Source organism: Mycteria americana, chromosome 15 (assembly GCF_035582795.1).
Source record: "Mycteria americana isolate JAX WOST 10 ecotype Jacksonville Zoo and Gardens chromosome 15, USCA_MyAme_1.0, whole genome shotgun sequence".
Classification (NCBI taxonomy): Eukaryota; Metazoa; Chordata; class Aves; order Ciconiiformes; family Ciconiidae; genus Mycteria; species Mycteria americana.
The window spans coordinates 9,180,478-9,205,968 of record NC_134379.1 but is presented as its reverse complement, the minus strand read 5'-3'; the positions used below and the strand labels follow the sequence as shown (position 1 = coordinate 9,205,968).

Sequence of the window (25,491 nt, the reverse complement as noted above, 5' to 3'; positions counted from 1 at the left end):
GACTGTCTAGCCGGGCTGTTACACCATTCACTGGCTCAAATCACAGTGTGGCCACGCAATTGCTGCACATCTGGAAGAGGATGTAAGCGCCAGTGCTCTCCAGTGAGCTTGTGTCTGCTGGGTGTCCAGATCAGCTCTTTAATGTGCTAGGGACAGCATCCCCCAGCAGTGCTTTAAACTAAGGAGACATCCTTGCAGAAAAAGTATCTGCAAGTGTGACTTCCCCTCCCCAGACACAGCCTGCTGGAAAGTTGGCTTGAAAAGAGCGGAACAGTTGCATGAAGTTTGTTCTTTCTTGGTCCTAAAACACAAGCTGGGATGCTCCATAGGGCAGGCTGCCTTTGTGGCAATGTGTTGACCAGGTTTGTAAAGCAGGAAAGGGTTAGACCAGCATTTTCCCCACCCAATTGCATATTTCCTAGGAGATATGAAAAGTACTCTAGGGATGTATAAAAACAAACATGGTCCATTTGCAAGAAGAAAATGTGAAAACAGTGGTTGAGGCTGGGGGAGGATGAGGGGTCCTGTTCCCCTGGGAAGGGCATAAAAGGCTTAGAGGATTTCCTCTCCTGCTCAGTAAAGTCTCGGGTTTTCTACAGTTCTGCTTTTGGGGTCATTTTGTGTTCTGAAACTTGTTTTTTTATATTTTTTTTTTTAAATTTGTTCTCCAAGTTCCTGAGAAGTCAGCCACTTTCCTATAACTCCCTGCTGCTGCTTCACTCAGTGGCACAGAAAGGGCTTGCTTTCAACCACAATATTGTGTCCCAGGTAGCTTGTAATGGGAGAGAATTTTGTTTGTTTTCAGTGAATCTCAGCCTCCAAGCTCTTTGCAAGGGTTTCTTTCATTTTGGATGTACAAGCACTTCAGCTGGTGCCCACAGTTGGCCTTGTGGAGCTGGGACAGAGCTGGAGTCTTTGCCGCAACCTCATGGAGCGAAGGGCCACGTGTAGGAGCAGCCTTTGCTCTGAAGGACTGCGTGGCAGAGGTTGGGCCACGGCTCTGGGTGCGAAAGTGGTCAGAGTGGCTGGCAGCTTTGGGGATTTGGGGTGATGCAGAACAAATTGAGGTTGTTTCTCTGGGCCCCATTACAAAGCATGGCTAGAGAGAGCGCGCTTTTTTGTGAGCACTGGCAGCAACCAGCTGGTGATTGCTCCCTGGTCAAAGTTATCTTTTGAGTTGGAAATACCCACTGATTTCTGAGCTGTCAGCTGGACTTGGCGCTCAGCTGATAGTTGTCTTATTTTGCCTAAATATCTCCTCTGGGCTTGTTTCATTCTGCCTGTGGTTCTGCCCCTTTTGATTAGCTTTATGGCACTGCAGTTTCAAAATAAACAAATGGGTAAAGAACTGGCTGGATGGCCGGGCCCAAAGAGTGGTGGTGAATGGAGTTTACTCCAGTTGGTGGCCGATCAGAAGTGGTGTCCCCCAGGGCTCTGTGGTGGGGCCAGTCCTGTTTAATATCTTTATCAATGATCTGGACCAGGGGATCGAGTGCACCCTCAGTAAGGTTGCAGATGACACCAAGTTGTGCGGGAGTGATCTGCTTGAGGGGAGGAAGGCTCTGCAGAGGGACCTGGATAGGCTGGGTCAATGGGCTGGGGCCAATTGTATGAGGTTCAACAAGGCTCAGTGCCAGGTCCTGCACTTGGGTCACAGCAACCCCATGCAACGTTACAGGCTTGGGGAAGAGTGGCTGGAAAGCTGCCCGGCAGAAAAGGACCTGGGGGTGTTGGTTGACAGCCACCTCAATATGAGCCAGCAGTGTGCCCAGGTGGCCAAGAAAGCCAATGGCATCCTGGCTTGAATCAAAAATAGTGTGGCCAGCAGGAGCAGGGCAGTGATCGTGCCCCTGTACTCAGCACTGGTGAGGCCGCACCTTGAATCCTGTGTTCAGTTTTGGGCCCCCCACTACAAGAGAGACATTGAGGGGCTGGAGCGTGTGCAGAGAAGGGCAATGAAGCTGGGGAAGGGTCTGGAGCACAAGGCTGATGGGGAGTGGCTGAGGGAACTGGGGTTGTTTAGCCTGGAGAAAAGGAGGCTGAGGGGAGACCTTATCGCTCTCTACAACTCCCTGAACGGAGGCTGTAGCGAGGTGGGGGTTGGTCTCTTCTCCCAGGTAACAAGTGATAGGACGAGAGGAAATGGCCTCAAGTTGCACCAGGAGAGGTTTAGACTGGATATTAGGAAATTTTACTTCCCAGAAAGGGTTGTCAAGTATTGGAACAGGCTGCCCAGGGAAGTGGTTGAGTCACCATCTCTGGAGGTATTTAAAAGACGTTTGGATGAGGTGCTTAGGGACATGGTGTAGTGGTGGTCTTGGTAGTGTTAGGTTTACGATTGGACTCAATGATCTTAAAGGTCTTTTCCAACCTATATGATTCTGTGATTCTGTGAAATTAAAAATTAACCTTTTTATTTGGATCCCATAAACCTTTAATACAGCAAGTTGCCCAATCCATTATCTGGTCTGATGAGGTCAAGCAAATCTGCAAGACTTGAGTGATTTCGTTCTCTAACAGCTCTGCTCAGTCCTGCTGGTTGGGCTGTTTCTGGGTTCATGTCCGTTCTTTGCATAATTACTGGTGACAGATGTATTTCTGAGTGTTGTACTCCAGTGTATGTCCCAGTGAGGCACCAAAAAGGAATGGCTATAGGAAATGGCACTTCTACTACATTATACTGTGTACCCCACTCAAAGCTGCTGCTGGATGCCTGAGTTTGCACCTTTATTTTCATCCTCCTGGAAAGGTTTCCCCGGGTGCGTTGGCTGCTGTGACAGACCATGCTCCTGTTTTTTTTTCTGGTTTTTGGGTTTTTTTAGTGCACTACCAGAAGATCATTCACCGGGACATCAAGCCTTCCAACTTACTCTTAGGAGATGACGGGCACGTCAAAATTGCTGATTTTGGAGTCAGCAATCAATTTGAAGGGAACGATGCCCAGCTTTCCAGCACGGCAGGGACACCAGCCTTCATGGCACCGGAGGCCATTTCAGACACTGGCAAAAGTTTCAGTGGAAAGGTAGGTCTTTGCTCATAGCTGATGTCTCCTGGGACCCCCAGGCATGGCACAAAGGGGAGCACCACACCCGCATCCTTTGCGTGTTGCCCACCCAGGGATTGGGGTCGTTATTGAGTAAAACCGAAACTTGTTCTGTGTTCAGTCCAGGCAAAATTTACATTGCTAGTTCTGTGCAGTGGGCAGACAGACTTTGCTGTGGATCCCTGCCCAGACAGGAGCCATGTTAGAGCCCTTTCCCTGCCCAAAGGGAAAGGAGGAAAATCCTGATTCTGTTCCAAAATAGAGAGACACGGGGGGCTGCTGGGCACCAAGGTCATGTCTTGATCCCCTGAAAGTGAGGAGCACTGCCAAGCACTGTGGTGCAGATGTGGGGATAGGGTCTAGTGGGGTGGGTTTTTTTGTCTGGAAGCAGACTTTTGAGATTCTGCTCCTCTTTGATGTTCAGCCTTGAATGGTGTCATCTCCTGTAAGAAGGGGCTGCTTGCTGGTCAGTGGGCTCCACAGCAAGGACAAGGGTGGCAGCATCTGGCCCAGCACAGTCCTCATTCCCCAGGCATGCTGCAGATGCCTTTGGGAGCCCAACTTCAGAGAGACTCTGCACAATAAAATAGAAAATATTAAATGCACACAAATAACGTTCTGTGAGTCGGTGGGAAAATCCAGGTCATTCAGATCATCTCTGTGTTGCATCTCATTTACTGCCTGTACATGCTTTCTTTCAGGCACTTGATGTATGGGCCATGGGAATTACCCTGTACTGCTTTGTTTATGGGAAGGTAAGCTGGCTTTCAGATGCTGGAGCCCTCCATGGAAGTGTCTGCCTGCCTGGCTTTTGACTCATTCCTTTCCAAATAAAGGCAAATATTAGAAACGAAGACCTACCTTCTGCAAGCTCCTGTTTTCCCAAATCACCCTGCGGATGAGAAGGGACTGATGTTGTGATCTGTGGAAAGGATGGTTTTTAGAGTTGGACCCTGTACTCAGAGCAGCATCAGTAGCACCAACAATGGTTTGTCGGGGTTATCCGTGTTGCCTGTATTTAGAAACAAGCCAGACAGTGTAAGGAAAGAGGCATAGGTTTGATCCCAAGCTACTGCAGCACTTTAGCAATCCAGATTACAGAAAGCGCTGTCTGCCAGAGCTGTGCTGGGCCAGATGGAGTCCACTATGGCAGAGCCAGCTCTTCAGAGCTGCCTTCTGCAAGCTCCATATCCTGTCATGGTTTTTCCCTCTATTGTGGCCAGAAGCCCCTTGTCCCACCCACGCTCTCCCAGGGCGAGCAGTACAGCAGGTCCGTGCAGTCTGTGTGTGCAGGTATGTTACCTGAACCTCCTGTCCAAGCATGGACCACTGCAGATCCCACCACACAGACATAAGGCATCCAGCTCAGGGGTAAGAAGTGGCTGGGGGGGGTTGGCAGAGGCAGAACTATCTCCATTGCTGGTGTGATATCACTGAGTTAAGTCAGGATGGAAAATATTCTCTGACCTGTGTCTATAATGATGTCTCATTTGTGGCCCAATCCTCAAGCGATGGCGTATAACCTTGATTTTATATTCTGGTATAACCTTGTGGTGATTTTACTTTCCTGTGTGGCAAGCACTGAGGGAAAGAAAGAGGGAATATAAAGACAAATACAGACGTTTGTCTGTTCCACGTGACCCTGTACCATAAATATTGTACATTTTGTACCTATTTTATATTTCATAATTTAATCTGGCCAGGCAGGCTGGGACAGGGCCCACCAGCAGCCCACTAAAGTATGCCTTCAGTTTTGATGCAGATGTTCATAGGGCCTGTGAATATGCTGCTCCTGCATCTCCCACAGTATTCACCATGGCTTAGTTAACCTCCTGTCAGTCCTGCCTGCCCTGCTAGGTAGGAAGAGCCAGAACCTAGGTCTAAATTAATCCAGTGTAAAAACTTGTGCTGGAGAAAAATATGGTTTGAATCTATATATCTGAATTTACAGTGGAAAACCAGGTGTTTTAATAGTAATACCTAGCTCCAAATGATGCTTGTCACAGAGACCTCAAAGCAGTGATACAAGCCAGGCAATATCAGTACATCCATTTTGCAGGTAGAAAAAGTGGAGCTGGGAAAAGGAAAATGAGTAGTTCATGGTGACTTGGTAGGCTGGATAGAGGGGGGTATCCCAGTCCAGTTCTGTACTCCTTAGGTCCATCTGCTGTTCTTCTGCATTTATCATTTAATAAGGAATAAATCAATTTATTGTGTGGAGGGAGATCTTACTTATTTCCATCTCTGTGTAAAAATCGAGAGTGTGTGCAGAGAGAGTATACTTATGTTATGTGAACGACAAACGCCTGAGCAGTGCAAAGATCTCTGACAACTGGAAAAATCTGTTGTTTGTTTTACAGTGCCCTTTTATAGATGAATATATTCTGGGTCTTCATAACAGGATCAAGAACAAGCCTGTAGAGTTCCCAGAAGAGTAAGTAAACTTTACTCAGCTACCGTAAAATAAAGTTCAGTCTTCAGCGTTACTCACTGTGCAGTATAAATGCTGGTAGGTCACCACAGAGGGACAGACAAGGGTGGGTGAGGTGCTTTGTGTTCTCCTGGGTTCTTCACGTGGGATTTGTGCTGATGATGTTGTTGAGGCATTACAGCTGCCTCTCTGCTCCTGTGTCCACATTGTGCAGATAAGGACTAAAGGAAATGGCTCTTGAAATCCTTGGAAGCGGAGGGGTTTCAGTATGGGTCCAGTAAGTTCTGCCCCAGCTACCTGACCCTGGAGATGCTGGAAGCATGGTTTGGTTGGGATTTTGTGTTTCTCCCATGTGGTAGCCACTGGAATCACTCAATGTATTAGTTTCCAAAAGCAATGTGGTTTATAGACCTCGGTCTCAGTCTAAGTAAACACATGCTGCTTCTGTGGACTTACCTTGGAGCTGGCAGAAGTATCTGATGGAAGGAGGCTTGTCCCGAGGTATACAACCACAGGTTAGTGCATCCCCAGTCCTCTGCCTCCTCCAGCACATTCCAGGAAAATATGGGTTTGTCTTTTGTGCTGGAGGACTGGGGCTAGTTTTGAAAAAAATTTTTTTTCAAAACTAGAAATTAACTTACCCATTTGAAATTGAGAGGCTGCACCCCCCTCACCCCCAGTTTGGTCAGTGAAGGAAACCTATGTTGGCCACTGTCAGAGCTGTGTGGTGGAGACTACTGGGCTGTGTTAGGTGGGATGGCCGGATGCACAGTCACAGTGCGTCCTCTAACCCACAACAGTGCACTCAGCGGTGAGGGGGGACAAGCCAAGGCCGGTGAGGGGGGACAAGCCAAGGCCGCTTGCGTGCCATTGGAGCAGTGGGAAGTTCAGCTGTGGCACCGAGTAGTGAGCGTTTGTGGTCTTGTCAGATGAGGCTGGCAGGAGATGACCACATGCGATGTGTGCTCAGTCTCTGCCACCAAGTCACCGTGCCTTTCCCTTCATGTGTTGGCTGCTCCTCGGTATTTCCTCCATCTTCAGGCCTCTGGTGACTTTCTGTTGGTGATTAATTTGTTTCTCCTAGTTGCTATCAGATGAAGTAGCTAAAGCTGGACTCCTTATCTGCCTTCCCAAATCAGCACAGTAGTCAAGCAAAGAATTTTTGACCTTCTTGACCCAATCGTTCATTCTAATAACAACTTAGAGATAAAATTACTTGATTTGAAACATGCACGAAGAAATTAAAACTCTAATGAAAGGCACATCTGGTATTAGAGAGGAAGGGAGGGATATTGTCAGGCAGCCTGCGATACGTGTATGTATCCACCGTCTATTGCATGAATTATTTGAGATGCTCACTGAATTTTTCGACACCTACAGCAAAGGGCTGGACCTCTGCCTTGGCAGTCCCAGGCTTCCTTCTGAGTCTGCAGAAAGCAATGGGTACTCAGGCTGTCCTGTTTTAGACATCTGCTTTAGATGGGATGACTTATGCCCCAGGCTTCACGGGCTGTATTAATTACCTCTCCATTGACTATGAAGCACAGCCACTGCAGATAGCTCAGATGGAGCCATCTCCACTCAGGCTGATGGAGCCCACGCCGAGGACTGTGTGGAGCACACCTCCCAAGGACCTGTGGCCACAAGGTCAGGCCACTTGTTTGATAGCAAATGCAGGCCCCAGTCGTTGGTATAGAGCAACTCTGGCAAGCCAGCCCCATGCTGTTGGTGAGATTTTACAGCTAACCAGGCTTCAGGCATTAAGAGCACGAAGGCCGGTTATGCCACATTGCTGTGTTCCCACTGGTTGCTCTGCAGTCAGGGCAGGACTTTGTCTTGACAGCACTGCAGCAAAAAAAAGTAATGTTTGTTTTCCTGGCATGGTCTCTCTGCTTGCTTGGGTCCTGGCAAAATGCCCGTCCTCTCTCAGCCATCATATATTTGGGTTAGCAGTCAGCTTACAAGTGACTGTTCCCATCTGTGTCTGCAGTAAGTTATTAACATTTAATGGGCTAACTGGGTTGTGCTAAGAACCTTTTCTTCATTCAGACATTTCCTTCAGCGATAATTGGGCTGCATGATTTATTTGGATTTCTTGGTGACCTGCTCTCCCAGTCTAAAAAAAGCTGCACCCCTCGTTAGGTTGTTGGAGGAGCAGAGAGTTATGGGGTGTTGACAGCTGTCTAAACTACATCTATTTGTTAGATAAAGGTAGTAACAGAGACGCACATAAAGCTGGAATTCACTGGACTGAATCCACCCTGACCTCCCACAGAATTAGCACTTCGCTACAGTTAGGAATATTTTGGTTTCAATTTATTTCACCATGGCTACAAAAGACACATTCCTGTTTGCAGACAGTCCATGGAAACTCATTGCCTGTTTCCTGACAACCTTTAGGACACAGATGGAGCTGACTGTACCGTTGTCATTGTCCCTTCCCTTCCCTTAGAGACGCTGGGGTAAATATTTATTGCTCTGGAGTTCTCATTCATGTCAGTGAGTCCTTGGCATGACAGAAGGTAGATGGGGTTAGCTCACACCCTGATGATCCTGGCATGACTAAAAAGCAAGCTGGAGAAGTTTCTGTCCAGACATGTATTAAGAGAGCCAGAAGCTCTGCAGAGTCCCTCCTGGTGAAAAGCTGAAGTTTAGGACAATGTTCTCTGACCTGCGGGCACCCTGTAAAATGATCTATGGTGCTGGCAGCCCTCCCAAATGCATGCTGAGCTCTGTGATGCTTGGCATTTTTGAGAGCTGTTGCAGGACTATGACTGAGAAATTCCAGATAGCGCAGGCTTTTCAGATGAAAAATGCCATTGGGTACAGCATGCACCATGGCAGAATGGAGAGAAGGAAAAACAAAGACAGGGTGATGCGGTCTGTTACCTGGCTATAACCCACCTCAAACTTTTTGTGGTCCTGTTTACAGGGCTTTTCCTTATGACGTTAATCCTATGTTGTGTAGAAATCAATCTGGTGCCCATAAATGTTAGGTGATTATATATTCTATTTCTTGTATTTTAAATAAAGCCGTTGCCAGTTGGCACAGGTCTGATGTTAAGTATTTTAAAAACACCATCTCACCTGCATCTTAGTGTGGTCGTCCCTTAGGAGTCTGTTTATTCTGACCTGCTAAATGCACTGTCACTCCCCATAGCTGTTCCTCTGTGCCTGGAGTTCATGTCCAGAGCAGCACAGTTCTTCCCATTCCCACCTAAATTGTCACCTGCAGTGCAGCCTGGGCAGTGGGAAGTCTCCGAGGACTCATCCTGCCATTCCCCTTGTCTGGGCCATACTGCCTGTGTACCGCAGACCCTTGATGCAACTCTGAAAGTGTTCATACTTTAAACTGAGCCCACGTTTTGCCCCTTCCCACTGAACGAACAGTGTTTGCTTGTGTTTTTTTGTTAAAGATTGCATAACCAAAGTGCACATAAAATATTCACAAATTATTAAACAGCTGTTCCGTTTTCATCAGACTAAAATACCCCTTACTGTGATATGGTCTTCATTTAGGTTTATGATAATTTATTTCCTTCTCTGCTTGGGGAGGGTGCAGAGGAAGTGTGCACAGCACCTTGTCCTCATCAGTGTTTTCAATCTGAAATCCAGCCCTGCTGGGGAGCGACATTTTATGCTGCCGAATCCCATCTCCATGCAGAAACGCAGCTCCTCGGAAGTCATTCGTGATACAGACTTTAAACTGCCTAATACAATTCTGTCATATGCTGGCATTTTATTTCAGTAGCACTTTGATCATACAGATCGCGTGTGCTTTAAAGACGTTGCCTGTATCATTAGCAACAGAAGCCATTGAAGCCTTTGGACTAGAGGGACAGACTTCAGGACCAAGGGCTCTGTGTGAATAGGATGCCTTTTGGGTTCAGGCAGATGCATTTCTCTTTGTCATGTCTGTTCGTTTCCCTCCTTTTGTTACCCCAAGGCTGATCTATACAGGTAGGAACTACCGAGTTACCAAACTGGCTGCCATTAGTCTTCATAGAAGCAATTTAATTAACACAACCTGCAAGCTTAGCTGGGAACTTGAATGTCAAATGGGAATGTTTCATCCAGCACATGGTTGCTCACAATGCAGGTTCGGCAAATCACGTTGTGCCCTTCTTGTGTCATAGAGCCCAGCTCCAGTTCTGTTCTCAATAACACTTTGTCCCAGAATCTGTTCTCTGAAATTCCCCTATAATGTGTTGTCTTTAAAAATGTCCTTAGATCCATTCACCTGATCCCTTGTGCTGCATTTTGAGAGCGTGCAGCTGTGTTAGTAGGCAGAACAGGATAACTAAACCCTGTAGCAGTGACCATGATGCCTGAGAAGGAACCAAGCCAACTAGACCTTCCTTTCTCAAGCTGGGTTTGCAGAGAAAATGCTTTCTGAGCAGAGCAGATTCCCTACTGAGTAACTGCAGTAAGGACTATGCATGCCTTGAGCACTGACAATTCTCTTGTTAACTGTATACCGCTATTTTCTTTACTCAGAGCACAGATAAGTGAAGAGCTCAAGGAACTGATCCTACGCATGCTTGATAAAAATCCAGAAACGAGGATAACAGTCCCTGAAATTAAGGTAAATTGGACATTGATATTATAGTGTCTTGTCTCAGCTGATTTTGTTGTTCCTTTGGTACCTTCTAATGAGGCAGAATTGTTCCTGGTGTTTGTTTTGGGAGCCTTCTCTGGCATGCCACATTGGGAAGGTAGAGTGCTCATTTTGCAGCAGGTAACAGCTCTGTCGCTGCTGCTTGTTGGGGAATATTGACAAAAGCTTTCCTGTTTACTTATTGAAATTAAAATTACTCAAAAGCTGGCTGATCCTCAGTGAATCCCTCAGAGTCGACATTGTCATGGGGACTGTTTGCTGCAGAGCCTGTGCTCTCAGTGTTGGACCTGTGTTACAGGGGCTGGAAGTGCATTCCTCTGGTGCTTGCATGGTCAATGGCCTCCAGGCAGCACATCTGTTTCTATCAGCTTTATTTGGGGGGTGCTTATTAACACAGGGAGTGACTAGGACTGGTAGAGCACAGTGCTTCACAAGGCTTGGCTTTGTTCTGCTTTTGCATGGGCTTTCTGTGCTCATGTTACCCCCCACCAAGGCTTTGGCCCTGCTGGAGGCTCTCAAGATTTCCAGAGAGATCCATCAGTATCCTCTGCAGGGCACACAACTCTTCTTCGCTTTGTCTCAGGCCAACACCAGCATGTTTGCCGCCGAAGCTGACAGTAGGAAGGTTGAACTTCAAGAAGAAATGTGATATTGCTTCCCTCCATGCCCAGGAGGCCACAGCTGGTGATGGCGGGAAGTGCTTTGGAGCTGTATTAAGTGATTTCACTTGGCAGCTCTTGCAGGCACTTCACGTGGAAACCTGAGCCCTGTAAGAACCCTGAGGAGAAGAGCAGAGCAGGGTGCTGGATCTTATCCCTGGCCATGCACTGAAGATGCTTGATGTGCTTGAGGACTTGTGTTTGAAGCTGAAAGAGCACGTGTCTCTTGCGCCAGGCTGGCAATGCCTTGAGTGCTGCTTTTCTCATGTTCTCAACCAAGGAAACCATCCCATGAGAGGCAACAGAAAAAGGGCAGCTTTCTTCTGTTGTTCCCTCAAGAAAGATGATGGCCAAGCAGCTTCTTGGCAGAGGTGGCTGTGGAGTGACTGCCACAATCACTGAAGGCCCTGGCCAGAGGAATCCAACCCAGAGAGTACAGAAGAGCCCGACGTGTGCAGCTGATGCAATCCAGATGAGGAGATGACACTCTCTCTCTGTATTTGCCTTCACAGACTAATCCCAAGGAGCTGCTTTGCTCTGAAGTAGCATACAGTTGGCCGCATGGCGTCAGGGCTCCAGCCTTGGCTTCCTGCATAGTCAGATGTTTCTAAGTGGCTGTTCCAGGCCTCCTTCTCCTCCTCCCTGGATTCCTTCCATTTTGTTTTCCCCTGTTTTCACACTCCCCTTGTCTTCCTCTTTCATGTCCCTTACTTGTCAGATAAAATCCTGACGTGACTGCAAACGTTCTTGTGCTGGCAAGCATTAGCTCCATGCTGCTTCTCCTATGTGTTCATGTATAGTTGATAAATCTTTGATGTCAACATTGAAGATAAACATGGCAAAAGCTGGAAGGAGGCGGTAAAATTATATAAGGGGGTTAGGCTGGACAAATATCTTAACTGCTCTGCCAACTGGGTTTGGAATTGCTGTTCACCATGAAAATAAATCAAGCAAATCATTTTGTATGAGGAACACTGAACATATGGCTAGGCAGTCCTCTCTAGCTGAAATGTTTGCAAGCTCCAGGTAGACTGGAGGGCTTAGTACACTGGTTTCACTTAAGGCTGGATGCGCATTGCCTTTGAATGAAAAGGTGCTGTGCCTTTGAAAAGAGTTATTATAAGCACAATTAATGATCTTTGGAAAACACAACTTAAGTGCTGTAAAGGAGCTCATTGCTAAGCCCTTGGAGAACACTCTGGACACCTGCATCTAACTTATTGGAATGGCAGTAGGCAGTAAGCATCCATCCTAATTAAACTCCGTGTCCTGGAGGGTGAGGCAGGCCTTTCTAGCACCAACAGTGGAGGATGTTCTTCCTGATAGGCAAAACTTCCAGCCCTGGCTGTGGGTAGCAGAGAGCCTCACCCTGTCCTGCCATCAGCTCCCTTCCACAGCAGCATGGCAGCAACAAGGAGGGATGGGGGAAACTGCCTCCTTCCTCCTTTGTGTGGGTGTGTAGAGGTTTACGTGGTGTCCAGGTGGCAGTGTGTTATTTCACTGTTCACGTAGGCAGGAGCCATTGCAGTAGCATGAGTCCTCAGCACTCAAACCCAAGTACTCCATTTTAAGCAGCTAAACCCTTGTTTGTGCAGATGCATAAATAATCTTGATTCTCCCAGGTAGCGAGCACGTGTAACCCTAGATGAAATGTGTGCATATAAGAGAAAAAGATTAAAAGGCTCTGGATAACGCAGATTTTCAAAGTGTTTCAAACTTGATTCAGAGGGTGCTGGCTCCCTCCAAGATGCTGGTCGGTGGCAGTGGGTGTGACAGCACTGGGCTTTAGGGGATGCCATCTGGCCAGGCACCAGATTGCAGTGATTTCCAAGGGAGCTGGTTGAGCTGCCTTGGTGTAAGTGGAAAATGGAGCAGTACCAACAGGCAGCTTACCCCCATGATCAGTCCTGTGTCCCTGTTTCCCTCTCATCACCAACATCATTGTGCTCTGCTGTAGAAGGGAGACCTACAGCTGTCTCTGTGTTTCTCCCCATGCAGGTGCATCCGTGGCTAACCAAGGGTGGTGAGGAGCCCCTGCCACTGGAGGAAGAGCACTGTACTGTGGTGGAGGTGACAGAGGAGGAGGTGAAGAACTCAGTGAAGACAATCCCGAGTTTGCCAGCTGTGGTATGTATAAACCACAACCACATCCTCTGCATGGGTCAAGAGCATGACACTTTGCTGAAGCTCTCAACTGGTGAAGGAGGTTTGGAAGAGGGTACACGTGTGCTCCTTGCATGAGAAACTTGGTCTTTCAACCCAGTGTGAACTTGCTGTGTCTCTGAGTACTGCGGCAGCCTGACTCTGCAGGGCCTGACCGTGTGAGCAGTCCTGTTTATATCTGTCTGGCTGCTCTCATAAGAGCTGTGTGGTCCCACCCTCAGAGTGTCTGGCATCAGACATCCCAGAACACCAGAAGCATCCCAAGTGTGTTTTGTTTCATTAAACCAGAGGTTGCAAGACAGCTCATTTGAATCCTCAAAATGAAGGCTCCAAACCTGGAGGTGACCTGGCCAGAGAAGCAGGGAGAGGACATCTGCCAGTGGAGCCTTGGGGGACCACAAGTGGGTGTTCAGGGCTCTCTCAGCAGTTTGTACGTAGACAGCTAGAGGTCTGCTCTAGGCGATTACTATGATGCAGGTGCCTTTGAGGGTTCCTTGTACTGGGGAGAGGGGTGCTGAGCACAGTGAGGACCCATTTTTCAAAACTCTTGTGGTGTGATGTTAATATAGACACTTGCCCCAAAAGCCAGCTGAGGGAATGAAAACCATCCTTTCCCCTTGACAGCAGGACCTTTGCCTTTGAACCCACAGGAGCTGGCAGCACTCTCTGCACAGTGCCTGCCTGGGAGGATGGCCAAGGAGAGCTTTGACTCTCAAGAGCCTCTTTCTCATGGCCTTGGACCACCACAAGTGGCAGGCAGCAGTCAGCAGCATCTGCTTCACCTCTTGCCAGCAATGGTCTGCCTCCAGGGGTCTGAGCTCACTGCCTTAGGGAGTGGCCTTGAGACTGCCTGGAACTCACATAGCTGTTCTGTGGGTTTCTCTAGTTTGTGGTCTAGCCGTAATTCTGTTAAATGTCAGTTGACTTATTAAAGAAGCTGCTGTTAGACTCCTCTGAACTAGCTTCAAGGGGGTGATATGTCAGTCCTGCTGTTCTCACTGGTTTGTTTTCCTTCCTCAAAGATCCTAGTGAAGGCCATGCTAAGAAAACGTTCCTTTGGAAATCCGTTCGAGGTTCAGACCAGGCGGGAGGAGAGGTCCATGTCTGCTCCAGGGAACTTACTGATGTATGTATATACAGCTTTACCTGGCTCTGCTGCACATGCAGGATAAAGGTGTGTGGGGAGGACGAAGGAAGCAGTTTGCAAATCTTTTCCATAGCATTTAAGGACAAAACTCCCTTCTAAATCAAATACCGAGGCTAAAATCTACCTCAGGTCCTCTAGGGTTAAAATAAATGCAGTAAAGCAGCCTAAGTACTCTTTTTTTTTTTTTTCCTAATAGATGCAGTTCTCTCTAAGGTGGGTTTCTCCTAAACACATGTAAGGTGCTAAACTTGGGCCTGGTTTTTAACCTGTTAGTTTATAATACGCTGTGATCAAAGATCCATTAGAGATTGGTAAACGAAAATGTTTTATTAGAGTCTAGCCTAGATACGTATTGGAGGGTTTAATTCTTCTCTCCTTTTTATGGACAACAGAAAAGGCACCAGATGAGCAGTTTGCATGTTTTATAAGCTGGAAATGAGATGATGTGGTTTGTCTGTGGTCTGGGGCCTGAGTCTGGGCAGAGACACCGTGGAGATGCATGAGCAAACAGCGGAGAACACTTTGACATTGCTCTTTCATTTGAGAAAACACACAGTATTTTTTCACACACCCAGTTGTGAAATGGTGGAACACGTTGCAATGGAATATTTTGGAGGCTGGATATAAATGGATATGCTGGGATTAAAAAGAGACTAGACAAATTACTATTAGATTCATCAAATTTTTTTTAAACACAATGGTCTTGGATATTCAGGGGGCGGCAAGGATTTCTCTGTCCTTTACTTAGCTCTTACTCCTTCTTCCTCATGTTGGTTACTGATCCCTTTCAGAGCCAGGATTCTGGGCCATCAGTCCAGTAAGTAACAGATGGACCATCAGCCTGGCCTGGGACAATTATTTTCATGTTCCCACCCTGCAGAATCTGTAAGGCTGCAGTTCATAACAAAGGTGTGTTGTCCCAGAATGATCCTTTTTCCACCCAAAATCCTAGTACCATGCCTAGCAGACTCCCGCGAGGGTGTGCAAAGAGTCTCACTGCACCTTTGACAATGCAAATAGAGGAGTGTGTGTCTCTCACGAGTGTGTGGGGATTTAAGGGCTCAGCTCAATTAAGGATGATGATACTTTAGGGCCTGACTATGTATTGGAGACTTCAGTAAAGGCTTTGCCTTTGAGTCCAGGCCCACTTAATATTAGACAGCAGTTTAACAGTTAAACAGCCCATAGACTGAGCGCTGCTGTGGGGACATATCTGAAGAGCATGGCAGTCACAGGTCCTTTGCCAGCTTAGCACAAGGGATTTGTCCTCATTTGTTTCCCTTGGCTCATTGCCTTCCAAACTAGTTATTGCTAATTTGACACATATTCCTGCCCATATCTTCACTATCATTCCTCGTCGCTGCATTGCATTGCTCTGAGATGGGAGAACTTTTGCTAAATTTGAAGAAAAATGTATGCTTCCTGCTGTCCAGGACAGAGCAAGGCAGGGTTTTTTCTTTTCAAGTTCTGCCTGCATTGATATTTCAAGGTGGTCTGCTGTTCTAGTACCTTGAGCTTGTTTCCAAAAGGGACCTGTTTTCTTCCACCTTCATTTGAGATGAAAAGCCCATGCCACTAACTAACCAACTGGTGGGAAAACTTCTTGACCCTGATGCTGTGGCTGGTTCCTGCCTGGAGCCGGGTGCTTTATTATCTGCTCAGAATAAGTAAAGATCATCTGATCTGATGTAGCTGTGAAGTTTCTGATTAGCCATGTTATCAATAGCTAATCCCTTTTAAAATCTTTTTAGGCCTTCAGACGAGCTGTAAGCCTCCATTTGTACTTTTATTTGTCTCCTTCCTAAAGCTGCTAGTCAAATTCTTCTCAGCTTATACAAAACCAGCATCTTTTCTGGTTTTCCCTGTCTCTACTCATTTCAACCCCATGTTTCCATTCAGGCCCCCTGTATGGGACTATACTAAAAGGTTTTTGAAAACCGTGTATAATTTCCACTGTTGTGCTGCTGTGTCCAGTGCGCCCTTGGTTTACAAGAACGTGTCAGGTCAGGGATGGAGCTGCAGCCATGTTGAGCTGGCCTCTCCCCAGCAGTGTAAGCGCTTAGAGATGTCCAAAAAGAATGCGAATAGTCTTTGAATGTGCCAGTTCTCCACTGCACTAACTTCTGCACTTAATTGGCCCTCAATCTCATGCCGTCAGTGCCAATTTTTGGCAGTAACAATTGACTTTATCCTAAATTAATTCACGCACAACTGGAGCTTTGAGAACACATCGAAACCCTTCTGTTTAAAAGACAGACATTGGCTAGGTCTCTTCAACAAGTGTTGTATGTTAAACACTACAGCAGGGATGCTTTTCTTTAAGGCATGTGGATTATTATTTCAAACTTTGAAAAATGCTGTACTGGTTGAATCTCATGAAAATTGCTCTAAATTTAAATAGGTTTGTTGACTCTAATGACATTGATTTTAAGTGAACCGAGTCTAAATGGGAATGTTCACTGTTCAGTGAGTTATCTCTTGATTACAGTGTTATTTCCACAGGGGCAAACAGAGCTAGACACTAAGCCCATCCAGTTCTTAATTCATAGTGGGTTGTTCTGTAGTAAAACCACCCTTAGAATCATAGAATCATTAAGGTTGGAAAAGACCTCTAGGGTCATCTAGTCCAACCGTCAACCCAACACCTCCATGCCTACTAAACCATGTCCCGAAGTGCCACATCTACATGTTTTTTTGAACTCCTCCAGAGATGGTGACTCCTCCACATCTCAGGGCAGCCTGTTTCAATGCTTGACCACCCTTTCAGTAAAGAAATGTTTCCTAATATCCAATCTAAACCTCCTGACACAACTTGAGGCCATTTCCTCTCATCCTATCACTTGTTACCTGGGAGAAGAGACCGACCCCCACCTCTCTACAGCCTCCTTTCAGGTAGTTGTAGAGAGCAATAAGGTCCTCCTTTTCAGCCTCCTCAGGTCCTCAGCCTCCTTTTCTCCAGGCTAAACAACCCCAGTTCCCTCAGCCGCTCCCCATCAGCCTTGTGCTCCAGACCCTTCCCCAGCTTCGTTGCCCTTCTCTGCACACGCTCCAGCCCCTCAATGTCTCTTTTGTAGTGAGGGGCCCAAAACTGAACACAGTATTTGAGGTGCGGCCTCACCAGTGCTGAGTACAGGGGGACGATCACTCCCCTAGTCCTGCTGGTCACACTATTTGTGATACAAGCCAGGATGCTGTTGGCTTTCTTGGCCACCTGGGCACACTGCTGGCTCATATTCAGGGGGCTGTCAACCAACACCCCCAGGTCCTTTTCTGCTGGGCAGCTTTCCAGCCACTCTTCCCCAAGCCTGTAGCGTTGCATCGGGTTGTTGTGACCCAAGTGCAGGACCCAACGCTGAGCCTTGTTGAACCTCACACAATTGGCCCCAGCCCATTGATCCAGCCTGTCCAGATCCTTCTGCAGAGCCTTCCTCCCCTCAAGCAGATCGACACTCCCGCCCAACTTGGTGTCATCTGCAAACTGACTGAGGGTGCATTCAACCCATTCATCCAGATCATTGATAAAAATATTAAACAGGACTGGCCCCAATACTGAGCCCTGGGGAACACTGGGCTTAACAACCTTAATCACGTATAAAATATAACATTAGTGCATGTTATGAATAGCACTATTTTAGTAAAAATAAGTTTTGAGTGAGTCTGGATTACTATAAATTTCTAGGCCCTAGCAGAAACAGATAATATTGATGTAGCATAAAGGCTCTGCAGAGTTCCTGCATGTCAGGCACTGTTTCCACCCCCGTAGCTGGACAGGGGACCCCAAAAGTGGGACTTGCCAGAAGGGCAGCACCTGCAGCCATCGCTGCTCTCTGGCCATGCTGCTGTGTGGTTGCCCACAAGGAGCTGAGAGAAAAATGAGCCACATATTCCCAAGCTCTCCACCACAGAGCTTCTCCTCCCCAGTGGCAGTGTCTTTAGAGAGAGAAATCAGCTTTTGTAATATTCCATATTCCATCTCCTTCTAGTTATAGGTAGAAAATAACTTGTTGTGTTTCTATATAAGAAAAAAGAAAAGCAATTAGAAAACGCTAGTTTCACATTCAATTTATGTAATTAGGCTGCATATGAAATTGCCAGAGCCCCACTCACTGCTGCTTCAAGCATCTTACATCTGTGCCCATACTGAGAATATATTTTGCAGGAAATCCTCTGACAGCTGAGTCTGCTTTCTGGTATTTGATGCCTAATTGATGGTTCTTAAAATGGATCTGTCCTTTAAGCTCACTCTTTGGGATTTGGAGAGGAGGAAACTAAATCATGTGGTTGAATCTTTTTTTTTTTAATTTCTGCCTGCATTACCTATACACAGTGTGCTGGGCTCTGTTCTTGGAAATGCTTCGTGCAGAAGCTGCATGTGCAGAAGTCTTTGTGATAGCAGGAGGTCTTTCATGTTTGCCACAGCCTTTGTTCCTTTAGAGGACACCATTAAGACACCAGTGATTTGAAATAGTTCTTAAATCAGAACTGGGAGGAGAGAAGGCTTTTTTAGCACTTCTTAGACCTGGAAGAAGCAAATCCTCTCCTGGGCATTATTTATTGCGTTGTTTAATAGCACTGAAAAGTTAAAAAGGCAGCTGTTAAAATGCAGGCATGTTCACCAGATAGAAGGGAACTAAAATGAAGATGCGCCCATTTAGCAATTCTTGTTTTGTCATGGATGCCTCTCCCACGAGAGCACCTCTGCACACCTAGAAGCCATGTGTGAGTGCTGGTGGCTGTCATGTTACCCTGTCAACTGCACGGTAGCCAAGGCCGGGTGTCCGGGCCGCACCAGATCCTACCTTTCAGCACTGGATCTCCCAGGAGATGCAACGATTCATCGAGCTTTGCAGATCCTGCAGACCATGGCCAGGTTCAAGCCTGTCATTAATGGTGGCTGCAGAAGCAACTGGTTGTTTCTAATTTTTCCAGTTGCAGAGTATTTTTTAAACCCAGCTGTTTAGTGTTCACAGCTAAGTTCTGGGTTTCTGTTAGCAGTGTTTGCTATGTTTCTTCTGCCTGCTCCAGATTTCTCCTAATTGAGTCAGCACTGGCTTCACCACATTTTATTACTGTCATTTATTGCAGCTACTACCTATCAAATTAATTCCTGTGTTTTGACAGACCCAATTTACTTTCCCATTATGGCTGCTATTACTATTGATGAAATGTGGTTGTCAGCTCCTGTATGGGGGATCAGTCTGTATTTAGAAAGCCTAACCTGCTTCCAGCCTTCCCAAAAAGAGAGCAAAAGAGCCATCACTGCCCTTAGGGCCTTACTGTCCATGTAGGCTAGGCATGAGGAAGCCGGGGGGGGGAGAGAGGTAAAAAAGTGGCTGGCCCAGGTCTCCAAGCAGAAACAGCTTCTCCCAAAGCAGCCCAGAGGTACCTGCCTCGTGGGGGCTTTGTGTTGAGAAAGTCCTAGGGCTTGGTGCCATAGGGCTGCTCAAAAACAGGCTGCAGAGATTCCCCTAGGGCAGCCAGGTTTACAGCATCATCTTTGACAAGGGAACAGCTGCAGGTTGGGTTTAAATTTGCCAGATGTTTCCACTAAAGATGCTCCCTTGGTCTCTGCTAGTGCTCAGTGTCTGTCACTCCAGTCCCTGGAAAATTTCGGGTCGGTAACACATAGATGCTATCAGAACAGAGTCAAACCCAACCAAAAGCCATACCCATTTTTACTGCAAAAAGAGAACTGCGTGTCTTGCGGTAAGAGCTATGCCCCCACAGTGCAGGTGGGTATCCTTGTAGTCTGCCTAAGGACCGAGGCACCCGCCGTGGCACAGGATTTTCCTCTGGCAAAGACCCACCATCGGCCCCATGCTGGTGAGTGGCCGCATGCTTGTGTGGCTCTGCCTGCGCTGAGCTCAGCCGCTGCACGCCCCATTGCACGTGGTGGTGATGCCACGACTGTGATAGGACACACAACCCCCAGAAATGCCAAATTACGTGGACCAGGAAAACACAGCTGGACATCAGCAGTGTGCTGGAAGCAATCTGGAGCTTTCAGCAGCAATCGGGGCTGGAGTGAGTTTGTAGCAGTGCTACCAGTGCCTGTCCTCATCTGTCCTTCAAGCTGCAAGTATACGTGACTGATGCTCCATCTGCCATTTCACTCTGCTTGCTAGGCTTGTTAGGTACAGAAATACAACCTCCTTTGCCTGCTGCCATCGTCTTCATGATCACTTTCTTCCTTTGTCTCATTGTTTTGCTCTCAGGGACAGACTCCTCTTAAACACATCTGTATATTTGCATCCATCTTTAAGGTAATTCTGTGTTTGTGTTTCCCCTGGGTGTTGTAGAAATGTGTGTCCTCTCCTCAGCCTGTGTGATTTGTGTGGTAGTGAGAGCATTCGGCTCCTTCCTTCCTTCCTGTAGGAGCAATTTTACTGCAGTAAGTCTGTGTGTGTGACGCTAATGTTTATGTATGCTTTTTATTATTATTTGTGGTTCTTTGGCATTTCAGCCTCCTTTGGGGAGGGAGGGGTAAAAAAAGCCAGCTGGGTTTTAGCAGGAACTGCTGCTGCTCAGCCCCATGTTCATGGAGGGAATAGCTACAGAATTTGGGAGAGGCTGAGCTTTGTAATTTGGGCTCAGGTTTAATATTTAGTGGTTATGCAAAAGAAATAGAGCCAGAGCCATCTCTGCTCCTGCTGCTCCACTACTCCCCCGTGCTTCTGCCTCTGATGCTGTGCTGGGAGGGCTCTGGGCTGACCAAAATTGTCTGCTCTGTGCGACCACCCACCCCACCTCAGCCAGGACTTCATTAAAACACAGTCATTTGTCTGACCAGTTGCATAGACCCTTCTAGGAAGCGGTCGGTCCAATTAATTCTGTTAAATAACAAAATAACATTCAATGCAAACCATGACAAACTGCTTACAAACATCTCAGTGTAAAGTCTCAGGATCTAGTGCTTTAGGCAGGACCCAGCCTCCACCCAGGCCTGGGGAGATCTGGTCTGGGGTGAGAAACTGGGAAATAACCACATGCCTCTAAATACCTTTGAGAGCAGCTCCGCCGCTCTGGAGACTCTGGCTGGCCTGGTTTATGACTCCAAGGTGAACGAATGAGCTCAAGCCAGGATGCCGCCCTCTCTGGATGAGGAAGGACTTGCAGAGATTCTCCAAAAATAGTTAGAAGGCAAGCGGAGGGGGATGGGGACTGACATGGTGCTGTTGGTGACAGCTGGTGCCGCTGCCTGCTGCTACACTTTTCATAGAGAACTTCCTTGTGAGGAACAGCCCTTTTTCTTTCAAGACGTATTTCAGGAGTGACTGCACAGCCCAGCCACGGTCACTTTTCCCCTGAAGTTTGCCCATGTCCTCAGCAGAGAGTGAGGGGACGTCACCAGCCTAGACGAGGGCAGATTACTGGTATTAAATGGGGACTCGGTGGAGGAATTAGGCACTTACCAGCAGTGTGTGTGTATGTATGTGCTGTGATTCAGCTCTTTGTAGGTTGTCCTACTCCATCCCTGTCCCATGCTGCCTGTGTTTTGGAGGGAAGTGCCGTGAGGCTCATTCCTTGCTGGGCACAAAACATGGTATAAATACTCAGTGGCTGTGATCTTCCTGCAGCTGCTGTGGTTAACAGCAATGTGGTCTCTTGGATAATTGCACAGGTCAGACTTCGCTCGCCTAGGGTTTAAAAGATGTAGCAGGAATACAATCTTAGTTCTTAAAAAGAGTTATTTAATGGAGATTCATGTTCAGCCTCAGGCCTCGCAGCACGAGCCCCAGCTCCTATGCAGACTGTAGAGCGCTGACACCTTTATCTCGGCTGCTGCACGTGCAACCTGAGTTTAGGTGATACTCACCGCCATGCATGGCTGTCAGGTCAACTTGTTTTGTGTTGCACCCCTCCCATGCTGGTGCAAGGCATTTGGAGAGGCAGAAGCTGCTCGGGGCAGCAGGGGAGCACTGAATGCACCCCAGGCATGGAACAGGCTTGGTAGGATGCGCCAGGCAGCTGTGGCAGGGAGCTGTGCTGTGCAGAGCTGCCTGTGCTGTGCTGGAGAAAGAAGCCTCTGCTCCTGTGCGGGGTGATAAATCATTTAAAGAGGGTGATGACAGGCACTGAAGACAGGGCTGTTCCTCAGCCTCTCCCCAAGGGAAATGGTCCACACTCCGGGTTCAAGGTCAGGTTTATTGCAGGGCTTTGCTGGAGTAGAGGGAGAAGGGAACATGATTTTTATCATTTCTGGTTTCTTTGAAAATTGGCACAGCCCTCTGTGTACTTTCAGTGTCATTCCCAGCCAGACAATAACCCCAGAGCCCCAAACACTGCTCCAGGCATCTGGAGCAGCACTGACTCTCCACTCCTGAGTTGGCTTGTCCATGCGGACTGATTCTGCTGCGGCCGGACTGGCGTGAGCAAGGCCGGACACCCTGGGAGACGTGGATGCTTGGGGGTAGCATCACCTCCTTTATGCTGTGGATATCTTCACATCTGCATGATGGAGAAACGGGCGTTTTAGGTGCAAGTCTCCATAGGTCTCTGCTGTGGGGTTATGTGGATGGCACCTGAAGTTGTCTCATTTTCCCCATTCAGTCTAGGGCAGTGACAGCTTTCTCTGGTCAAATCTTAGTCCCGGGCTGTTTTACGGATGGTGGAGGTGTTACTCCTCAAGGATGCCCTGGGGTGCCGGAGCTGGCTTTGCCCCAGCAGAGCCGGTGGCACAGACACACTGACTGTGCTGGGGTGAAATCAGCGGGCAGCAGGGCTTGGGCTGCCCACAGGCTCGTGGAGCAGAGACAGCAGCCACTGTGTGCTGTGGTGGTTGCATCCCAGGGAAGCAGTGGCGGTGTGTACCCCACCACAGGCCATCCAGCAGTGCTACTGGGCCTGCGGTTGATGTGGCTGCCAGCATGGCTGAGGCTTTGCCAGACTGGCTGGCTCAGCTTGGAGCCCATAAACGCCCCCCAGCCTGGGCCAGCAAAATGCTCCATCAGCCTAAATGTCTCCGTTCATGCTTCAGAGCGGTGCCCTAAGCAGCTCTGAGCCTGCCTCCCTGCTGGCAGAGGTAAGGTGTCCTGTCCCACCACAGAAAACCTCAAAGCCTTCTACATAGGAAGACACTGAAGTTTAAGAGCGGGGGAACAGGCTTGAAGCTATCGTGGTGTACATACAATGCAAGTAAGTTACCTTGGCTGTGTTTTTAGGGACTGCTGCGCTCATGTACTGAGCGATTTTAGGGACCAAACTCACAGAAACTGAAATCAAACAGCTGTTGCATAGGGAAAACTGGGTTCTGGTAGAAGCATTCAGTTTTTATTGCCTTTTACAACAGAGCTTTGGAGAAGCAGTTATGGTATCAAGCCATCACTCTATTCTTTAAAAAAAAAAAAATCAGACTGAAGAAAAGCAAACCAGAACTCCCCAAATACAAACTAGATAATTCAGTAACATTGCTGCTGGTCCACCAGACTTTGTCCAAGAACCAGATACCTCCTCGTGATGCTGCAGCCAGAAGGGCATTAGGGGAAGTGCAAAGCTTAGTCTTCAGGGCACAGAGACCAAGCAAGTGTGTAGGCACAAGTTGCATAGCACTGCAACGCATCGACCTGGGATATTGCTGAGCCGTTTATGTGGTACCAGCACAACAGGCTGGTTCTTTGGTATTCCCTCTTAATATTGATGATGTTGACCTGAGTTGCCTGTTGGAAAAAACACCCCCTGCTTTATTTCTTGCATTGCTATGTGCCTATAATATCTTTATTTCCTTGCCATTCATGTAGAAAACAAGGGAGCAGAGAAGGAGGCAGGGACCCGGAGCTGCCCGATGTGTGTGAAGATGAAGCTACGTCCTGAAGCTGCCTGGCTGTCACAGGCTGGTTGCTCACATGCTGCTGCTGTTGTACCCATCGTGATGTTGTCTAGCACATATCTGCCCTCTTCACTAAGTCCAGGGCCTGCAAAGCGGAAAAAAAAAAACCCAAAACGGACCAACCCAGACAACCAGAAAGGAGGAACAGAGCAGCAATAAGAAGAGCGAGTCCTCAGGCAGTGCAGCTGGCAGAGGGCTGGCTCGGCCTCGTGGGCAGCTGCGTTCCTCGTGCGAGGTGTCCGTGCGCTCCTCCGTGTGTGCCTTGCTCTCCACTTGTGCTTCACGTGTGGGCTTTGTAGTTGGGTGTCTTGGCCGATGAATGTGGTTTTATTTGTAATGCAGCAAACCAAACGTTGTCTCATGGGTTGTTCGCCCCAGAGACTTTTTCCTTGCTTTTTTGCATTCTCTATTTCAAGCATCGGGGGGGGGGGGGGGGGAAATTACATTGGAGCCAGGTCTTATATCAGAGGACAACTGTTTTATTTAATGCACAGGTAAAGCACTTCTGTATACCAGGACACAATCCTGCTCCTGTTGGAGTTGACAGCAAAATTTCTATGGATATCGGTTAAATGAGGATGAGATCTTCCTTTTGGAGTGAGCACTATCACTCTATGCCTTTCTTTCTCTTTTTCTCCTTCTCTTCTTATCCCTCAGTTTTGCACAGTGTAAATCCTGCCAGCATTGACGGCTTTAGTCAGGGCAGTGTTGTAAAATAGAAGAACTACACAATATTCTCTGTAATGTGCAATGAGCCTTTGAACGTCACAGAGATCTGGAGCATTGGGATATGCTGTTACACAGAAAGGCTTAGTGCACCGAGGACATCAGCTAACCAAGCATGCTCTTCCCAAAGAGCTGGGATTGCACTCCATCAGCTGCACCCGGCCCTGTGCGCATGGACCTTGTTCTCAAAGGTGAAAAGAAGTGGCAGGTTTTGGGTTTATTTTATTTAAGGGTGATTTTCTTTCCCTCACTCATCTCTTAGCTCCTTTAAAATTATGTACCTGATGCTTTAAAACTTTAATTTCCTGATAAATGACCCAAACTGGGAGAGCTCCTTAAGATGGAGGATGTTGGTGGAGGGTTTCTAGACTAAGGAAAGCTACAGAACACAAATGAGATCAAAACTTGATCTTTTAGGGTTTTTAAGGCTTTAATTTTTAACTTTATTTTAAGACTGTAATTTTTATGCACGTGCCGATGCTGCTATTTTATCCATAGATTGCTTCTAAACTTGGGATTAGAAGCTTCATCTCTACAGTTTGACAACAGGTGAGAGATTGCACTTAGAAGGGCAAATGCAGCTATTCCAGTGGCTGTTGACTATCTGGACTGTGTGTGTAATCAGGAATTTCACTCTTGCACTCAGAGTAAAAACCAGTGACATCAATCCATCAAAATATGTCAGTATTTCCCCTTGAGCTTTATGGGGTCTGAACATGCCCCTGGGAAGCCAATGGGATTGGATTCTTATTTTATAGTACTTAAATAAAGGACACAATTAAATTTGATTCCTACATAATCATCTTACTGTATTTTTTTAGGTTAATCCTGAGAGCTTGGGACTTTCAGTCCCCTAATTTTTTGTGCGAGGGGATATG

The 25,491-nt window shown here is 47.4% G+C and overlaps 1 protein-coding gene across 5 annotated transcripts in view; it reads left to right on the top strand.

Moving 5' to 3' along the window:
• The window catches only part of CAMKK1 (calcium/calmodulin dependent protein kinase kinase 1), a 109,286-nt gene extending 84,974 nt beyond the window's left edge, over nt 1-24,312 (top strand). For 4 of the 5 annotated variants that reach the window (XM_075518093.1, XM_075518095.1, XM_075518091.1 and 1 more), the window contains 7 exons: nt 2,823-3,022; nt 3,745-3,798; nt 5,404-5,477; nt 9,972-10,059; nt 12,750-12,878; nt 13,937-14,040; nt 23,799-24,312. In XM_075518093.1, coding sequence (XP_075374208.1) covers nt 2,823-3,022; nt 3,745-3,798; nt 5,404-5,477; nt 9,972-10,059; nt 12,750-12,878; nt 13,937-14,040; nt 23,799-23,871 — 722 coding nt within the window. In that variant the 3' untranslated portion in view covers nt 23,872-24,312. Of the gene's footprint in view, nt 1-2,822; nt 3,023-3,744; nt 3,799-5,403; nt 5,478-9,971; nt 10,060-12,749; nt 12,879-13,202; nt 13,316-13,936; nt 14,041-23,798 lie in introns of those variants that run through there. The other variant, XR_012777986.1, reaches the window with a different exon arrangement.
• The last annotated feature ends 1,179 nt before the right edge of the window (nt 24,313-25,491 follow it).